This window comes from Cynara cardunculus (assembly GCF_001531365.2).
Source record: "Cynara cardunculus var. scolymus isolate 2C chromosome LG 15, CcrdV1, whole genome shotgun sequence".
Classification (NCBI taxonomy): Eukaryota; Viridiplantae; Streptophyta; class Magnoliopsida; order Asterales; family Asteraceae; genus Cynara; species Cynara cardunculus.
The window spans coordinates 13,059,521-13,079,741 of NC_037542.1; the positions used below are offsets into that span (position 1 = coordinate 13,059,521).

The following is a 20,221-nucleotide window of genomic DNA, read 5'->3' on the forward strand; positions in this document are numbered from 1 at the left end:
ACTTATTTGTTCCAAAAATTGTCCAAGGAGTTATTTAACATTTTTTGGAATGTCCAATGACTTATTTATTCTAAAAATTGTCCAAAGACTTATTTAACATATTTTGGAATGTCCAAGGACTTATTTGTTCAAAAAAATTATCCAAGGACTTATTTAACATGTTTTGGAATGTCCAATGACTTATTTAACATGTTTTGGAATGTCCAATGACTTATTTGTTCCAAAAAAAAGTCTAAAGACTTAATCATTCTAAACAATAAAATTCATTGGTTTTTATTGTACTTTTTTCCGAAAAAAAAAAAAAACAAGTGGCATGGATGACGTGGCAATACGCTGCGCTCCACTCTCCCACGACTCTAAAACGCTCCTTCAATTTCCATCCTTGCATTACGCCACCAATACCCACCCACTTCACACGCTCTCTATATTTACTAATATTATTTCAATAAATAGATTATTTTAATATATATTATTTACATCATAAATATATTTTTCTAAATTTTTTAATTAAAAATATTATTATCTTACAAAATACTCCATAAAACATTAAGGGACCGTTTACGCTTACACAGGTAAAAGTTTAACAAGTCATATTGTTTTACAAGATAAGTATAACAGAGATCAAAAATCATATCCGGTAAGTGTTAAGGCAAGGACCAACAGTCTTATCCGGTAAGTGATGACAATGACTCTTACCATGTTTAATGTTTACCGGGTAAATTGTTGCATATGATACCATTTTGGTGGTCTAGCAGATATTTACATATATAACATGTTAATTTATTTTGATATTTTCATGTTAATGATATGAACATTTCATGAATGGGAATGCATTTTTGGTATTAAAACATTACTTTGTATTCAAAGCTTGGTTTGATTTTTAATCTCGGGTAGGTATTGACTTGACCCGGCCCAAAATACACTTCAAGTGACCATGGACCAAGCCCGAAATTTAAAATTTCTGTAAACTACAACTTTGGTCCCTGTGGTTTTACCAAAATATCATCCTTCTGTTCCTACAATTTTTAAATTACAAGATAGTCCTTGTGGTTTGGAAACACGTCTGAATTTAGTATCTCCCTTTAAGGCCGTTAAAAAGTTCTGTTAAATGAAGGGAATTTTCTTCATTTTATTGATTTTTTTGACTTTTTCCAAATCATAAAAGAACGAAGATGACTCTCGTTTAACGGGGTTTTTAACGAGGTTTTTGCAAACAAGCAAGCCCATTTTGTAATTTTTTTAAATACAGGGACGAAATATCCAAGTTATTTGATATCGTAATATTTTACTTAGTATCTTATAAATTATTCCATTTGATGAGCAGTATTAAATATTGTTGTCAGCCATGAACAATGATGCAAATTTTACAGTAATAATATTTATAAAATAAATTAAATATGTTAAGGAACTCAAGTTAAAAATTTATTAGAAAACGATATTATAAGTAGTTATCGTAATATTAAATATGAAAGCAACAGGTTTTGATTTTTTAAATGACGTTGATTAAATATAATATATGTAGCCTTGGAGATTTTATAACGAATAGAGTGAATTACGGACTTAGTCCATATGGTATGTTGATTTTTATGGATTTGGTCTTGGTACTTATTTTATTACATATAATGCCTTGTCGTGTGAGATTTCTCTTGGATTTGGTCCTTAGACCAAACGACCATCCATTTCCTCCGTTGACTTTAAAAAAAACACCACTATCCTCTCTCCCCTCACTTCCTAGCACTGTGAACCCGCCCCGAACCACCTCCATCTTTTTTTCTATTTAGACGTGGGTGCTGGTGGGGCGATGGACCCAGAGCAAGGATGTATTGGGAGGGTCATCGCTGCAAGTGTGCGAGAAGAGTGTGGGAAAGAGAGATTGTGGGTAGAGGGTAGGGATGGTTAGAACTAATGATGGTGGTATAGGAAAAGGGGGAGTTCTACGACGGTGGGGGGATGTCACACCGACAACGACAGGTTGGAGATTGGAGAAGATGAGGTTCAACTTTGGTCCTTCGAGTTCTAAAGTATACAACCCTCCATGTTTTATTGTTTACATTTTGGCCCCTTCCTAAAAAAGGTAAACTACAGAAAGTTAAAATAGAGAAAAATGGCAAAAAGACCATTTTTCATCGAGTTTAGTAGACTTGGTGGACGGTCGTTCAGTTCAGGGACCAATCCAATAGAAAAAGCATACCATAAGGCATTTTATGTAATAAATGAAATATGATGACCAAATCTATAACAATCCACATACCATAAAGACCAAGTTCGTAATTTACTTAAAAAGAATAGTTTTATAAGATACATTTTCTTATAAAAGTTAAAGAAAAGTTGGATGGATGTAAACAAATATGTTAAAGTCAAACAATACTTTGAAAGTGATTATCTGTCTTTTATCAGTTTTTGGTATTAAACTATACAGTTGTGGAAAAGAAGCATACCAAAAATATGACATGTTCTTGGGAACGTGTGTTACAAATTGACCTATATCGTTTCAGATATCCATAGTTTGATAAAATCACATTTTACGATGTTACTGTATTATTCAGTGGTCTTATTTTATACAAGTTTAAGTTTTGGCGTTTGTTGTATGTCCAATCAAGACATCTGTAAACCTTATAACTTGGAAATTTACAACGTATAATTAAGGCCTTTATCCAATTTTTATACTCTCCAACAATGTTCAAAAACTCGTGTTCTTCGTTGAAAACTTGAAAGATTTCTAAAGACGGAAACACCAATCCAAACATGGAAATAAATTATATGTGTTCTTCACTGATATTAGTTACCGGTGTAAATGGCTTAATTTTGATGTGAATATAAATATATTCCAACTTATGCAAAAGGAAGAGGTGTAGTTGATCATCACGGTTTGTGTTATACTGTTAAAAACTTATATATAAAATGTAACTGAATTTCACACATTTCATTATTCATGGATTTGTAACTGAATTACTTGATATGAACCACCGGCAAACACCACCAATTTGAACCACCACCGACCATAAACGATTTGAACCACCGCCGACATCCGTCGGTCTGAACCATCGCCGACCACCACCTGTTTGACCACAATAGTTGGATTTTAGTTTATTTTTTTTTTTCAAAAAAGAGTATTTTTGTCAGTTACCAATATTTCATTCAAATTACAAAGTTATATTATGTGAACAGATAGACAGATTACAATTCATCTAACATATTGCATTTCTAATGTTTCTCAAACAACATGCGGTCAAACCCGATAACATTTCATTCTAATTTATTTAAAGTCAAATTCCCTTGGCATATTCCATTCCATCAAAAAACATTATGGAACCAAACGCCCCCTAAGTTTATCATTCCAATAAACTTTTAAAAAGATTTATATAAAATAATAACAATAATAATAATTCAACTTCATTGGTGGGAACAGATTAAAAATTAATTTTTCTATCTGCACATCAAGTTTTAGAGAACATTATAGATAATTTGTTGAAGTAAAATAAAGAACAAAAACTCTATGTTTATCTATACTATATTATAAAACATTTGACAAAAACTCTTAAAAATCATTTTTTATGCATGAAGTACTGTATATTGATGCATATTACTTAAAATTCACGATTACAAGTAAATTATGCATAAGTACGACTTATTAAAACTTCATGCTTGAATTCGTGTAACTAATTGCGGATAAACATAATCAAATAGAGAATAAACATCTCATTTTAAATATAAAAAATCCAAAACATAATTAAGATAATCATTGAGTTCTAACAGAATACTTAATTATTATCTTAAATAAATTATTTTATTAAACCAAAAATAAATTAGTTCATCTTTAAACTTCAATTAAATTATAATAAAATTTTGAATTAAAGAAATTACACAAAACAAAAACTTTTAAATAGTTAATTTGACATTGATATTGCTTATTTTTTTCAAAATTTTATAATATCTTCAGATTTACATTTCATTCAAAAATTAAAAAAAAAATTCTCAAAACCACATAAAGTCGCATTATAACATCGATAGACCCAAAATATGAAACAAAACAATAAAATCAAGACGTATCTCGCTGCATTGCGCGGATACCCTTCTAGTTTTTTTGAAAGAATCTGTTAGAGATGATTTAAACATCATCTTATAAATCTTTATAAAAGTATCAAAGTGCATATTCAGCAGATTCTTAAAAAGTTCTCAAAAATGGAAAATCAATATTTAAAGTCCTTTAAAAGAATTACATTAAACTCCAACAACTTTTTCATTTTGAAAATGACAACATTGATTATATTATTATCTGTGTTTTTAATAGTGAAGGAAAAAAAAAGAAAAAAGAAATAAATGAAATAAATTTCCATATTCTTGAGCAAAGAGAAAAGAAATGAAAGATGTCATTTTTACAAATATATACTTTTATTTATTCTACACTGAAATTAATTAACGGGTAAATATGTAATTTTATAAATATTTTTAATTTGTTATAAATTATTTCCTTTCCTCCCATATCTGGGATAAAAGTTTTGGGAAAAAATTTAACATTATGATATACATTTTGAGATAACTGAATTAGCACTATCTTGTTGAAAAGTTCTATACGAGATCAATACAGTCAATTATGTCTTTCCAGACTAGACCAGACCAAAATAAGGTTATACGCATTCTCATTGTGAGAAGGGTCGTTTATTTTCCGTCGTTAAAACAACTTAATAACACAGTTTTTTCCTTTCCCTCTGCTTTCTTTCTTTAGAAAAACCAGTATATAAAATGGCAGAATTTATCAGTCGTCTTAATAAAAAAAGGATTTATATAAACATGACTTAATGAGTACGTTTAAAATTTTATAGTCACCTAACTTTAGTAACAAACATAAAATCTATGAAAGGGACGTGACATTAAAATTTATTGTTGATGGTGAGATTTTATTTATTTATAATTTTTATATCCATATTTTTTTAAATTAAATTAATTCAATTAGCAGTAAAAATTAAATTGAAATTAAAAAAGATATGTTAATTAATTTTTTCATAGTTCTTAATTTGTGAAATGGTTGATTGGGTCAATAATTAATTTACCACACGATAAATTTTTTTTATTAACCTGGATATCCAACTCGTTATGTGAGCTGATTAATTTTAGGACGACTACCTGCTTTGCAGATAGCCCGGAGTCACCGCATTTGAATATTTGTGGTCACAAGGGGATTTTTATTCCTCATTTGATTTGGACCTGCGACCTCCTGGTACTTTTAACCATTAGAGTCAAGATCAAACCAATCAGACATCACCCTTGTAGTTTACCACACGATAATTAGACATTATTTTTCAATCGGTGAAGTTAATGGATTCTGACACGACTTGTTAAGTTGTTCAAATAATTAAAAAGAAAAAGGTAAGATAAATCATTTATTGTTTGATATTTCTAAATAAACACAAGATTTTTTTTATTTGATTATAATTTTATTTCCTTCCACATATCTCACATGGAACTCATATATACTATTATAAAATATTTGACAAAAACTCTTAAAAACCATTTTTATGCATGAAATATTGTTTATTTTTATTTTTTGAAAGACAAAAAAGGAAGGACAAAGAAGAGAGCTTCGACATGGCCATCACTCTCACCAAGCCAACCAATATAATAAACAACAGATCCAGCAAGAAGCTAGACACAAGAAGATACAAAAATCCACCACAACACGCGAGAACAAAAAGAAACAAAACCGAAACACCCCCAGACAAAGGCCAAGGCAAAACCCAAACCAAAGACAGGCTAAGAGACTAAACAAGGTAAGGAGAAGAAGACCAACTATCCCAATTAAGATGGAACTTACGATTCCTGTTCCCCATCCAAAGCTTGAATAAATTTTGAACACACGGGAATGGGTCTTGACCTTTCTTCTTAATTTCCGCACCATCCTCAGCATGAAAAATTTCATTCCGCCACTTCCAAAGTTGCCAAAGTACCACAACGCAAACTGATAAGAAAGTCACTTCAACCTTGCGATGGGTGCCTACTTGATTGACCATCAGTTTAAAATCAGACACCGAGGATAGACGCGGGGCTTTAAGATCCCACCAAGCCCATATTTTCCTCCATAGAATGTTTGCCACCGAACAAGAAAAGAAACAATGGTCCATTGTTTCAACACCTTTGCCACATAGGATGCACTCCAAAGATTGTAACGGAATTCCTCTTTTTGAAAGATTGAATCTTACCGGAATAGCCTCTTTAAGGAAACGCCAAGTGAAAATATTTACCTTCTTTGGAATTAAAGGACTCCAAAAACATGGTTCATTGCTTCCAACATTTGTATCAACCGCCCCTTGAATTAATTTGGACAAGAAGTAGACCGAGAAAATCCTTTTCTTGTTCCAATTCCAATACCACATATCCTCACCTGAAGTATTGAAAGCCACTTGAGAGAGTTGCCTTTCTAAGGCTTTTTCCAATCCCAAGCACCACTCCAAGAACCATTAATATAAGTCCATCTTTCTTTGAAAGAAGCATTTTTATTCCTTTTCATGGCATAAAGTCTAGGAAATAGGTCTTTCAGCTTTGAGCCTTGACCGATGCTCGCATCTTTCCAAAAAAGAGAAGAAGAATCTTTAGCAACCTTTTTAAAAAACGATTGGATAACATTCTGACCTGCAACCTCCACATTTTTGCAAGTGTTGATAATAGAAACCCGTACGCTTTTTCCAACCAAAGGCCTATTTGAAAAAAGATCACCATCCTCACCATAAAATTCAGAAATGACATCCTTCCATATCGCATTAGAACTAGACATGAACCTCCAGACCCATTTTGCTAACAAAACGTCATTTTTAGCTTTTAAACTAACGATACCCAAACCACCATTTGACTTAGAAGCTCAAAATTTTCTCCCAAGCAACCCAATGTAATTTTTTTTCATCCTCCTTAAATCCCCAAAAAAATGTTCTCCTTATAGATTCCAAAGTTTTTTAAACTGAGTTGGGCGCTTTGAAAAGAGAAAAGTAGAACATCGGAAGGGAAGATAACACCGACTGGATCAGAGTAAATCTTCCGCCTATGGAGATGCAATGTGACTTCCAATTTGAAAGATTTTTAAGGAAGCATGAAATATTGTTTATTGATACATAAAAATTGAATATTACAAATAGATTGTGTGTAACTACAACTTGTTAAAATTTTATGTTTGAATTCGTGTAACTAACTGTAGATAAACATAATTAAATACATGATAAATATATCATTTTAATTATAAAAAATATATAATATAATTAGGATGATCTTTGAGTTATAACAAAATACTTAGTTTATTATCTTTATAAAAAAATTATAATATTATATGAAAAATAAATTGCTTCGTTATTAAACTTAAAAAATTATATTATTAAACCAAAAATTATATTATGTTATTTTTTTTCTTCAAAATTTTATGATATCTTCAAATTTATATTTTGTTCAAAAATAAAAACATTATCGCTTTCTTAAAACCACATAAAATTGTATTATGACATCGATAGAGATAGAATAAAATGAAACATTAACATCGATATGTATCTCGTTGTATTGCACGTGTAACTTTTAAGTCTCTTAAAAAACTAATATAAAGAATTATTTTTTCGTTCACCCAACAACTGAGGTTAATCGAGGATATGGGATGGAACCCAGGTTTTGTTTTGTATTTGTAAAATATATATATAAAAAAATTATAAAACATAATATCTTTTAATTCCAAAATCATTTTTCAACTTGCAGAGGGATTAAATTGCAAAAAAAAATAATATATGAACCAGGTCTGTAAATGAAGGGACCAGATTTGTAAATTAGTCTCAACACTTTCGTAAGTGACAGAATTGCCGATCTTTATCTAATTTATTTGGGAAGAGAATAACTAAGGGACTGTTTGACAGTTGCTGAATGGTTTGGTGCAGAATGATTAAGTGGTCGCAATGATTAGAAGACTCTTATAACATAGTGCAAAATGAAATATAATTGTCTGGTAATTGTTTACAATAAAATTATGACGTTGGATGGTTAAGGGAGACCTATGATACAAAATCATTCAGAGAGTTTTAGAATCATTAAAATACAAACTTTTTTTTTCCAAACAAGGTTCGCCTCTTAAAGATTCAGATGCTGTATTTTAATAGCACCATTAAAAGGTAAACAAACAACCCCTAAAAGATAAATTTAAAGCTTAAAAATGGCTATTTCTATTATTATTATTATTTTTCCTTATTTATGTTATTGAGAAGGAAGGGAAAAATGAATTAAAGGAAAGTGATTTTTTTTTTATATTCTCTTAGTAAAAGGTAAATAAAATGAAATATGTAATTTTTACAAATATATGTTTATTTATTTTATATAAGATTGTAAATGACAGCTATAAATATTTTCAGTTTTTTTTACCAGAAATGCTTTGCTTTGAAAGGAAAATCAGCATTATTTTTATTTGATTTTGTTTCCATCATAAAAAAAAAACTTGACAGATTGTAATTGATCAGTATAAATGTATTCAATTGTTATTATTTTCCTTTAGAAGTTTTTTTTTTCATTTTTCTTCCTTGCCATTATAAAAAAAATTCGATAAATTGTAACTGATTGGTTTAAATATTTCCAATTGTTATTATTTTTGGAAGGAAAGTCATCATTATTTTCTTTATGTTTCCTTCTTTACTTCCTAAAAATAACTCAAAAACATAAAATTAACAGTAAGAGATTGTCTATCTAAATGCTTATCCGATAAACGTTTCAACACTGTAAATTATTTTACCAGGTAAGATTGTAGTACATCAAAATTGTATCGTATGCAATAATTTGTCTGATCAGCGCTTACCCGGGTAAGAGTCGTCACTCTCACTTACTGAGTAAGACTTTATCTTTATCATTATTCTTACCTGATAAGATTTTTGACATTTGTCATGTTCATCTGATAAAAAAAATTACCCAATAAACATTTATCAGGTAAGCGTTTAGTAAACAACCCATAATTTCTTTTTGATCGAAATGTTTGGTCATGACCCCGTAGACGAACATGGTTTCCTACCAACCATTTGCCATGTATAAACCATGATTAAAGACCAAAGTCAACTTTAAGAAAAAATCAAGCATTTTTAATTGGTCAAACAATCTATATATTTCTTTTTATTTTTTAAATATTTTTTTGGTAAAAGAAAAATTGCACCAAAATGAAACCAACTTTCACCTGATTTTTATTTTGGGGAACCAACTTTCAAAATCGTCATTTTAGGGAACCAGTTTCACTTGATTTTTATTTTGGGGAACCAACTTTCACCTGCTATTTTGGGGAACCAACTTTCAAAATCGTCATTTTGTGGAACCAACTTGGACCTGATTCCTATTTTGGGGAACCAACTTTCAAAATCGTCATTTTGGGGAACCAACTTGGACCTGATTCCTATTTTGGGGAACCAACTTTCAAAATCGTCATTTTGGGGAACCAACTTGCATTTGATTCCTATTTTGGGAAACCAACTTGCAAAATAATTATAGAAAAATAACTAAAATTCATTTCTTTTCAAAAATTAATGCAATAAAATCTATTTTTCATTTCAAATCTCGTTTTTTTAAATTCATATATCAAATTGAAGATTTTTCGAAAAAAATCCAAATTACCACGATAAAAATTGTTTTTTACTAATGCAATAAAAAATCAATTTAATAGAAAAAATTAATTGATGCAATAAAAAATAAATATTAAATATCACATTCAAGATTTTTATATATAACCAATTTGTGTCAATATTAAAGTTTAAATCAAATTTGGCAAATCCAACCAAAAGTTTGATAGAGACCCTTAAATTATCTGTTACATGTTCAATAGATCAATCAGACCCTTAAATAAACAAAAAKTTCGATAGAGACCCCTAAATGACGATTTTAAAAGTTGGTTCCCCAAAATAGGAATCAGGTGAAAGTTGGTTCCATTTTGGTGTAATTTTCCCATTTTTCTATAATTATTTTTCAAGTTGGTTCCCCAAAATAAAAATTAGGTGCAAGTTGGTTCCCCAAAATGACGATTTTGAAAGTTGGTTCCCCAAAATAGGAATCAGGTGAAAGTTGGTTCCCCAAAATGACGATTTTGAAAGTTGGTTCCCCAAAATAGGAATCAGGTGAAAGTTGGTTCCATTTTGGTGCAATTTTCCCTTTGATAAATATTGATAAACCATATATTTCGACAGCAATAACACGTATGTGACTCGAACAAATACATTTTGAGTTCTTTTGGTTTCGTTTTATGAATTCGTACGGTTTTAAAAGCAGTGATAGAACCTTCACTTCGTTATCCGTTTTAAATATATTTCATCGATCCTTTTATTTTGTTATTGTTAATCGAAGAAAAAGGTAGGACTGTTCGTCGGTTGACATCTATTAGATGTGAGGGGAACCAAACCTATTCTATCATCTATTGGATGTTGGATTTTGTTAACTGATTCGATCCAGTTACATTGGATAACCGATCAAATTCAGTCCAATAGATGATTGGGCCGGGTCGGTTCGGTTCCATTCATTGGATGCTCCATGGGGATTGGATCCATCTACTGTGTTAATTCAATCTAATTCTCTAACAATGATACAAATTGATTAATCACTCTTAATATGTGTTAAAGCCAACACAAGGAAGTTAAAAATTCAAAGTCTCACATAAAACAAATTCTAATTTAAGCAATTTGAAAATAAATTAATTTGATGTTGATCGGTTGTGAACTGCCATCCGAAAACAAACCGTTCAAAATTAGATGTTGAAAATTTTAATCCGATCCGATTCAATTACAATTAGATATCCAATTATGATCGATCGGTTCTAATTGGATCAGTCGATTCCATTTGGAACGATTGATTTTCTACACACTCCTAAAAAAAAGTTAATTTTGTTTTTCTATACCTACTTCTTAATATTTCTTCGACATAAATAACTCACAAGAGAAAATAAATTTAAAAAAATAATATTATATCCCTTCTATATATATTTTTGAAAGAATCGTATTATGATGATTATATTAAATATTTATTTATATAAATAAAAGATTTTGGGGGCATTTTATGGAAATTAAAACCACCAAAAATATGGTCCTGATGGTAGTATTAATTACTCATCGTCTGCCACCTAGTATCTAATCTAATCTAAGTACCGTCGCCGGACCCCGCCGGTCACGTTTGTCCGTTTCCACCTTCCCCCGCTGACCAAGCTCCCCTTGACCCCCTCCCCCCTCCCCCCTCCTTCATATATTTCCTCCTCCGATATCACCACCCCTCTCAATTTCTCATTTCCATCTCCCCGTTTCAGTCGTTTGGAAATTAATAGAGATGGGGTTACCTGACGGAGGAGGAGTGCAAATAGCAACCGCCGTTGATATCCACCTCAATCCTCAATCGCCGGATGGTGAAAAAAACGACAAGGTAACAAACGGCGGTGATTGCGGAGATCAAAATACAGAGCAGGCTGATTTGAAAGATTCTTCTGTGGGTGATTGTGATAACAGAGATGGTGGTTCAGATGAGATTGAGAAGAGAGAGATCCATGTAGAAGAAGAGGAGAAGGAAGAAGCGTTAGACGACGGCGAGGGTTTAAGGAACAACGGGAATGGCGGAGATGTTGAACAGACTATGGTATTTCCGCCACATCCGCAGCTCCCAAGGCCGGAAGCACCACCGGGAGTCCTCATTCCTAACACGGAGGAGGCGGAGAAAACGGAGATGACTCCTTCAATCAAACGATCGAACTCCACGCCGGAAAGTGTCTCCGATGCCGTACACATACCAGCGATTGGGAAATTCTTTCGCGAGAAGAGTAATAGCTTATCGGCGGCGTTCACGAGGAGATTATCGTTATTGACGGACAACGACGACGTCGTTTCCGAAAAACAGAAAAGTTCAAACGTAACAGAGTTCAATTTATCGGGACTCAAAGTGACAGTAAAGCTTAAGAACGAAAAGGACGAAAGTGAGCAGTTCAAAGGACGAATCACCTTCTTTTCCCGATCAAACTGCAGAGACTCGACGGCCGTTCGGTCGTTTTTCAGGGACCGGAAATTACGCTACGTGGAGATCAACATCGACGTGTACCCAACCAGAGAGAAGGAGTTGATCGAACGGACTGGAAGCAACGCCGTGCCTCAGATCTTTTTCAACGAGAAACTCTTCGGCGGACTGGTGGCGTTAAATTCGCTGAGAAATTGTGGATTATTGGATGAGAGGATGAAGGAGTTGCTTTGCCGCAAGTGCCCCGACGACGCTCCTGCGCCACCGGTGTACGGATTTGACGATCCGGAGGATGAAAAGATGGACGAGATGGTTGCGGCTGTTAGAGTACTACGGCAGAAGTTGCCGATTCAAGACCGTTTGATGAAGATGAAGATCGTAAAGAACTGCTTCTCCTCGTCGGAGATGGTGGAGGTTTTGATTCAGCAGTTTGACTGCGGGAGGAAGAAGGTATCGTGTTTTCTTTGACTTTTGCTTTCTATTATTGATTCCGTGCATCGCAGCCTATCATGCTTCTTCTGTTTCTTTCCTCGTCATCGTTAATTTGTTTGCATATCGATGATCACGAACAGTTTGAAATAATAATATATTAATTACTATTTTTTAATAAAATTTCTCGTTAGGAATATACCATTTGTTTGAGTAACGGCGAAGTAGGTGATGATTGCTATCCATTTGTCGTTAAACTTTAAGATACAAAGTATCCTAAGATAGCGTTGACCTAACTACTTAAATAGAGTTGGGTTACGGTTAGAATGAAAATTATGGTTTAATGGTTAGAAGGGCAATATCGCATTTTTATTTTTGGATTAATTTTAATTGAAGACAAATAATTGATCAATTTTCTTATAAAACGTAATTTAGAAAAAGAGTTGGCATTATTGATGGATGGATTTGTCCAAATGGAACTAATAATTTGTATATGATGCATAAAGAGTTGTAAGATGTATTGAAATAAGAGAATCTTTTTTATTAACCTGAATATCTAACCCGTTATGCGAGCCGACTAATTCCAGAGCGATCACCTGCTTTATAGATAGTCCGGAGTCATCGCATTTTAACATTCGTGGCCACACGTGGATTTTTATTCCTTCTTGGATTTGAATCTGAGACCTCCTGGTACTTTTGACCTTTGAAGGCAAGTTCAAACCGATAAAGTACACCCTTGTGGTTAAATAAGAGAATCTTATATACCTAGGGCTAGGGTAAATGATTAGAGTTTGTTTAAAGGACATTAAAGTCATCATTAATGACACATGGTTCACTGCCCAATTGATTCTTTAGAGCCAACATGAATCATGAATTCCTTGCATGCTCTGCTGGATCTTGTACCTCTTTCAAAATGGTAAAAATCATCATTTAATATATATATATATATATATATATATATATATATATATATATTATGTGAAACCTCATTTTCGTTGAGAATTCGGAAACCATCTAAGAGCATGATGAATATGGACACGTGACATGATCTTGTGGTTATCGGTTCTCAATGAAAATGAGGTTTCTAAACGGAACCTCCCTCTAGACCAGTATTTGGTTGTGTTAAGATACGGGGATCCTTTTGAACAGCTTTTTATAGAAACACGGATATATACAGATTACAGTTGATCTTATATTGTTTCATAATGAATTGATGATTGTTGGTGTTATGTAGGCTGTGGAGATGGGGAAGCAGCTAGCAAGAAGACATTTTATCCATCACGTTTTCGGGTAACATCATGATTCTTCTATTTCGTATATGTTGAAAACTATGGGTGTTAGCATTGCAGCTTCTGATCAATCATGCTGCTTGTGCAAACAGGGAAAATGAATTCGAGGATGGAAACCATTTTTATCGGTTTCTTGAGCACGAGCCTTTCATTCCTCGATGCTACAACTTCCGAGGTACTAACGATCTCGAGCCAAAGTCTGCTAGTACAATTAGCCTAAAACTCACCAAGATTATGTCTGCGATGCTTGAATCATACGCCTCTGAAGACGGCTGCAATCTTGATTATTTGGGCATCAGCAACAGTGAGGAATTCCGGAGGTATTTCTAACTAACAACTGTTAGAGTCCCACATCAGCTAGATTGAACCATTTGTCCTTAATATATGTTAAAACCTCCCTTCCTTCCACGTATTATCATAATGACTAACATCTTCTGCATATGCTTATTGATTATTGTTGCATGTTTTGATCATAGATATGTAAATCTGTCGCAAGAACTTCAAAGGGTGGATATATCGACACTATCAGTTTCCGAGAGGCTTGCCTTCTTTCTTAACCTACACAATGCCATGGTCATTCATGCTGTTATCAGCATCGGCCATCCTGGGGCTGCTGTAATCGATAGGAGATCCTTCAATTCCGATTTCATCTATGTTATTGGAGGCTTCCCGTATTCCCTAACAACAATCGTTAATGGTGTTCTTAGAAATAACCGCAGACCACCTTACTCGTTCACAAAACCTTTTGGTTCTGGCGACAAGCGATTAGAGGTATGATTCCACCAAATCATGTTTTACGCTTGTTCTCCCCATGATCCCGTATACATGAACCCATTGTTTCCTTATGCAGCTGGCTTTCCCACAAGTTAACCCATTGATTCATTTTGGTATCTGCAACGGGTCCAAATCAAGCCCGCCGGTGAGATTCTTTACCCCCCAAGCGGTCGAATCTGAACTAAGATTTTCTGCACGCGAGTTTTTACAGAACGACGGGATCCAAGTGGATCTCGCTAAGAGGACAGTGCACCTCACTCGTATCTTCAAGTGGTAAGCCAAACGCATCAACCACCTGCAAACTAGCCGAGAAGCTAGCTTTTAGCTGAAAAGTTAGAAGTTAGTCAATAAGCTAGTCACAGACTAAGATTGTGTTTGTTGGTTCTCAGGTTTAGTGTGGATTTCGGGCAGGAAAAGGAGATCTTAAAGTGGATCATCGGGTACTTGGATGCAACGAAAGCGGGGTTGTTGTCGCACCTTTTAGGTGATGGGGGTGCTGTGCATATCGTTTACCAGAACTACGACTGGTCCCTGAATTGCTGATCGGTGCTGGGTGTGTAAATAGGACCATAAATCAATTGAAGTCCCATTCTCTACAGAAAAAAGAAGCAATATTTGGTTTTAAAATAGATTTTAGACGATGATCTAAAAAACAGATGTGTTTATTGAATGGTTTTTAAGTGTATTTTTGTTTGATTAAAGAACCCATTTCAAAAGGATTGGAATGGAGTGATGGTATTTGTTTTTAGAATCTTATGCTTCATGTGGATTGTGGTATCAATTTTAATTCTAAGTAACCGGTTGAATCATTAATCGATTATCATATTGATGTGATATCCAACTCAGTATTATTTATTGAAACATTAACCGGATACAACATCACTCGTCACATCAACATGGTAACCGTTTAATGCTTCAATCGGTTATCCAAGTGCTTAAGTATTTAAAACTTTACATCTTAAATATCAAAATAAAAGTTTTGAAAGTACGTTATTTTTTCATGCAATTTGTCCTATTTAAAAAAAGGAAAAAAAAGAAAAAACCCTAAAAAGCTACATTAAAAATAAAATCTTCACTTTTTAATATAAATTTTTTAAATACATTTATTTTTTCCAATGATTTTTTATATAACAATATAAAAAAATAAATATTCACGATAAAAAAGATATAATTTTAAAAATATGTAATTATCATACCTTTTAAATAATAAAAAGAAAAAGTCCAAAATATATAATAATTTTTTTATTTTGAATGGTTTAGTCTCTAAACTATTTTTTAAATGAAAAAATCATTAAGCTTTATTATTTTGAATATTTAATCTCTGAACTATTTTTATGAATAAAAACATTCAACTTTTATATTTTGATTAATTAAGACTTTAATTTTTTTTAAATAAATAAACTTATTAGTCGGTTAAAGTAACTTTTTTTTTGTTAAAAAGATGTAGGTAACTAATTTTTAAAAGTGCAATGGTTTATTTATTGAAAAATTATTCAGTGACTTAATCAATCAAAATGAGAAAGTTTAATTATTTTTTCATTCAAAAATATAACGTTTAATGGTTTTTTCATTCAAAAAAATAGTTTATGGACTTAATCATTCAAATTGAGAAGACTTAATGGTTTTTTTCATTTAATAAAATATTTTAATGACTTAATCATTCAAAATGGGGTAGTTTGTTGTTTTTTTTGTTTGAACTTTTCCCTTAATAAAAAGAATAATTTTATCATAAAATTATAGGGAGATAAATTTGTCATAAGGGCTGCATATGGGTTGTGTTAGCCAGATTGAAGATATTAAAATAACTCAAAACAATGTTTATAATTTGAAAAATCTTAACTCAACCAAATCTACATAAAACTATAACTTAATCGAACCCAAATCGTGCGGGTTGGATTGTTTGGTCGGGTTGAAATTTTGGTAAATTATTTTACAATCTAGCTAAACTTTTGTGTTAGCTAGAAGAAAAATCAAAATGGAACCACAAGTGGTGACTGATTGGTTTGAGATTGACTACAAAGGTCAAAAGTACCAGAAGGTCCCAAGTTCAAATCCAATGAGAAATAAAAATCCTCTTGTGACCATGTAGGTTCAAATGCCGTGACTTCGGACTATCTGCAAAGCAGGTGGTTGCCATGGGATTAGTTGGCTCGCATAGCGGATTGGATATCCAGGTTAATAAAAAATCAAAATGAGAATATAGAAGAAAAAAAACTAACAAACTAAAAAAACTTGAAAGCCAATGCAAATAAAAAAGTAAAATTATGGCTGAAATTATAATATAATTTTGAATACAACTAATTACAGATTTGTCTAATATCTAATGTACATAAATTAATAAAAGATTTAACAATTATATTAAACCCATAATATATAAACATATCAGGTTGAATTAGGTTCGAATTACCCTAACCCAAATCCAACTTAATAGATACGGTTTGACTCTAATTTTGTATCAACTATATTTCAAATTATTTTGGGTTTAATTTTGGGGAAATTAATTAAAATAGCCATTTTGATCGGTGAACTTCATCTTTTAGTCATTTCTCTCCTAAAACTACAAAAATAGCCACAGGTCTGTGATTGGCAGATCCACAATTTACGGAGGTGTCAAAGTGTAAAAATTTTTTTTAAGTTTTTGAAAGAACCAAATACGTAAATTAGTTAATAGGTCCACAAAAACATGTCCGTAATTGCGATATGTTTTTCTAAATTTATATATTTGGTCCCTGCAATATCAAACATGGTTTAGAAACTTCATTTTTTTTTTACACTTTGAACCCTCCGTAATTACGAACCTAGCAATGGATCTATGACTATTTTCGTAATTTTGGGATAAAAATGACTAAAAAATTAAAAGGATCCACCTCAAACTTAATCATCAAAAGAACAAAGTTACAAATTTCATTCATCTTTTTTTTATATCACCTCTTCATTCTTCTTTTACTAACACGTGGGACAACTTCATCAAAACTTTTATAGTTTTTTTTGTCTTCTTTTAATTATGATTTTAGTTAGAAAAAATTATTGATTAGTTTTTATAGTTAAAAATGCACAATATTGTTCAAATATTTAAAAATATAAGACATTTTTATTACATTATATTATACATATTATATTATAAAACTAATTATATATAAAAAAATCGAGTATCTCACAAGCCTTTTGAGTTGAGTATTAGATAACTCGACTCGACTCGTTAATATGTGATGTCGAGTTTGAGCCGAGCTTATTCGAGTAGAGTGATGACCAAGTTTTAACCAAAATGATTTCAAGTAGCTCACAAGTTGTCTCGTACAATTTACACCAAATTAATGTAATAAATTTATTTGTACCAAATTTAATGCTATTTGTTTCCTTTGATATTACCACAAGGGTGGTATCTGATTGGTTTGAGTTTGACTCCAAATATCAAAAGTATCAGAAAGTCTTAGGTTCAAATTCAATGATGAATAAAATCGGTGACTCCAGACTATCTACAAGGCAGGTGGTCACACCGGGTTAGATATTAAGTTTATATATATATATATACTACATATATAACCATTTAAGACAGTCTTAAATACAAGTTACTAAGCATATGTTACAACTATTTTATGCAAGATTTTCAAAAAACTCTTAATTACAACTCATCATGCATGTAGTACAAGCTTTTATGCATTGAATGACAAATGTTCAAACTTCTTTCTCTCTTCTCTTCCTTTTCCAGAAAATATCCTTCAAAGCCAAATCAAGTTGGGTAAAGTCAAAATTGCTTTCTCTTTTCTTCTTCTTTTCCAGGTTCTTGTTGATGTATGTTCTGCACCAAAACCAAATAAGTAAAGTCAGCATATGATTTCTTCAATTGCTGCAAACTTTGCATAAATTGGTGGTTACCAAGAAGCCTTCCTCGGTGCATATAACCAGACTTTTGAGGTTTTGATTTCTTCACAACTTCTTCAAAACCCTAGCAATTTCTCTGAGGTATTGAGGTTTTAATTTTGCTTTCTGAATTCTCTTTATATTCCTACTGTTTGCATTATCTACCCATGTTCTGGAATATTTTGGTTCTTCTTGTATGTGTTCTAAACATATTTCTACTGGTTCATTCTTGTTCCTACTAATTGGGCAAGATGTTCAGTAGATTGGAATATTGATCAATGAGCATCCAGTGTGTAAAGCTAGCTGTTTCCATTTCATTTTTGTGCATCTGGCAAAAAAAGCATTATTGATATCAAAAAAAGCATTCTTGATACCTCTTTAGACTAACAAAATTGATATTATGGAGCATGTAAGAGTAATGCAGCAAACTGACATAAGCCTCGACTGTTTTAGTAAACAATGGTTATGACTATGGTATGAATATTTCTCATGTCTCAACAATTTTAAATGAAGAAATAAAATAGGATAGAGAGTAGTAAGAATGCAGTTATAAGCTATTGCCTGTCCCCAACCCTCCCAAACTACAGCCATTGTCCATGGGAATGTAAAATTACCAAAAATCCACTTCAGATTATCCGTTCTTGTGGATCTATTCACCCTCCACAACTCTATAAAAAAGGCTGCCAATATGACATTTTAGGGTTTCTTGATAGTTTCTTGAAATTTGGAATTGAAGTTGAATGGGAAGAAAAAGATTCTTACTTTTCAAACTGCACAACTTTCAAATCCATCAATGGCATTTGTGGGTTCAATTCATTTGACCCAAATAAACCATTTTTATGCTTTCAATCCTCAATCCAACCTCAAAAATCATCACCGAAGGTTTTAAAACCCAAATACGAGTAGCAATGATGTCTTTAGCTGTAATATTTTTATGTTTTCTACTGTTCATCTTGATAAGTACATACATTTCTAGAAGAATAAGAAAGAACTCACATTTAGATCTGATGGTTATTTACCTCCACCGCCATCGCTCCACCAGCCTCCTCCCGCTGGTGTTCACCTTCGACGAGCTTCAATCATCGACCAACAACTTTGACCCAGACAAGGTCTATGGTAAAATGGGTAGCAGACAATGAATACAGAAGAAGAAAGCGGCCACAATGGAGGAGGATGTAAAATGTAATTTTAAAATTAAAAAATATATTAAAAAATTGTTATGTGAGAGGATGATGATGAAGGAGGGATGTATGAGAATTGACAAGGACTGAGGTTTAGGGTGGCGGTAGCAGCAACCCCTTCACCTATCTATCTATATCTATATTTCTTTATATTTATATTTACACCCAAAATCTATATATGTACATCTCCCATACACAGAAACCATTCATTTTTGTCTTTTTTTTTTCTCAATTCCCCCTAATGAAAAGACTTGTAGAGCACAACCACATCCTACCCCCTCCCTCATTAATCTCTCTCTCTCTCTCTCTCTCTCTATATATATATATATATATTTATACTATCTTATAAAACAAATTTAACAAAAGTTAAGTCTTAAAAATACTAAATGATCAAGATACTTTTTATATCACTTTTTCATCAACTCCTCTCTTCACATACACTCACCCTCTCACAACCGATTTTTTTAAACTTATAATTTTAAATTTACACTTTATACCCCTATAAATGTAATTGAAACCATAACTCTTATTTATTCAAATTGTATTAATATGTAAATACCAATGTAACTATATCATTGTTAAATCTTATCTTATAAAACCAGTGGAACTTCAAAATCATTAAAATTAATGGCTTCCGCCGCATTACGCGGTACACAACTAATATATATATATATATATATATATATATATTACTTTTACATTTAAAATCTATTT

At 32.1% G+C, this 20,221-nt stretch overlaps 1 protein-coding gene across 1 annotated transcript; it reads left to right on the forward strand.

The window, feature by feature from the left end:
* The first annotated feature begins 11,257 nt into the window (after positions 1-11,257).
* LOC112527990 lies at positions 11,258-15,213 on the forward strand. The gene is made up of 6 exons (XM_025138869.1): positions 11,258-12,423; positions 13,637-13,692; positions 13,784-14,011; positions 14,168-14,462; positions 14,542-14,738; positions 14,855-15,213. The coding sequence occupies exons 1-6, from the start codon at positions 11,299-11,301 to the stop codon at positions 15,006-15,008; spliced, it is 2,055 nt and encodes a 684-aa protein (XP_024994637.1). The 5' UTR covers positions 11,258-11,298; the 3' UTR covers positions 15,009-15,213.
* The last annotated feature ends 5,008 nt before the right edge of the window (positions 15,214-20,221 follow it).

What these genes read in the sequence shown, in the direction of transcription:
- LOC112527990 (XM_025138869.1), top strand. Translation starts at nt 11,299, where the DNA reads ATGGGGTTACCTGACGGAGGAGGAGTGCAAATAGCAACCGCCGTTGAT. An exon ending in TTGACTGCGGGAGGAAGAAG is followed by an intron (nt 12,424 to 13,636) that starts GTATCGTGTTTT and finishes GGTGTTATGTAG; the next exon opens with GCTGTGGAGATGGGGAAGCA. An exon ending in AACAGTGAGGAATTCCGGAG is followed by an intron (nt 14,012 to 14,167) that starts GTATTTCTAACT and finishes TTTTGATCATAG; the next exon opens with ATATGTAAATCTGTCGCAAG.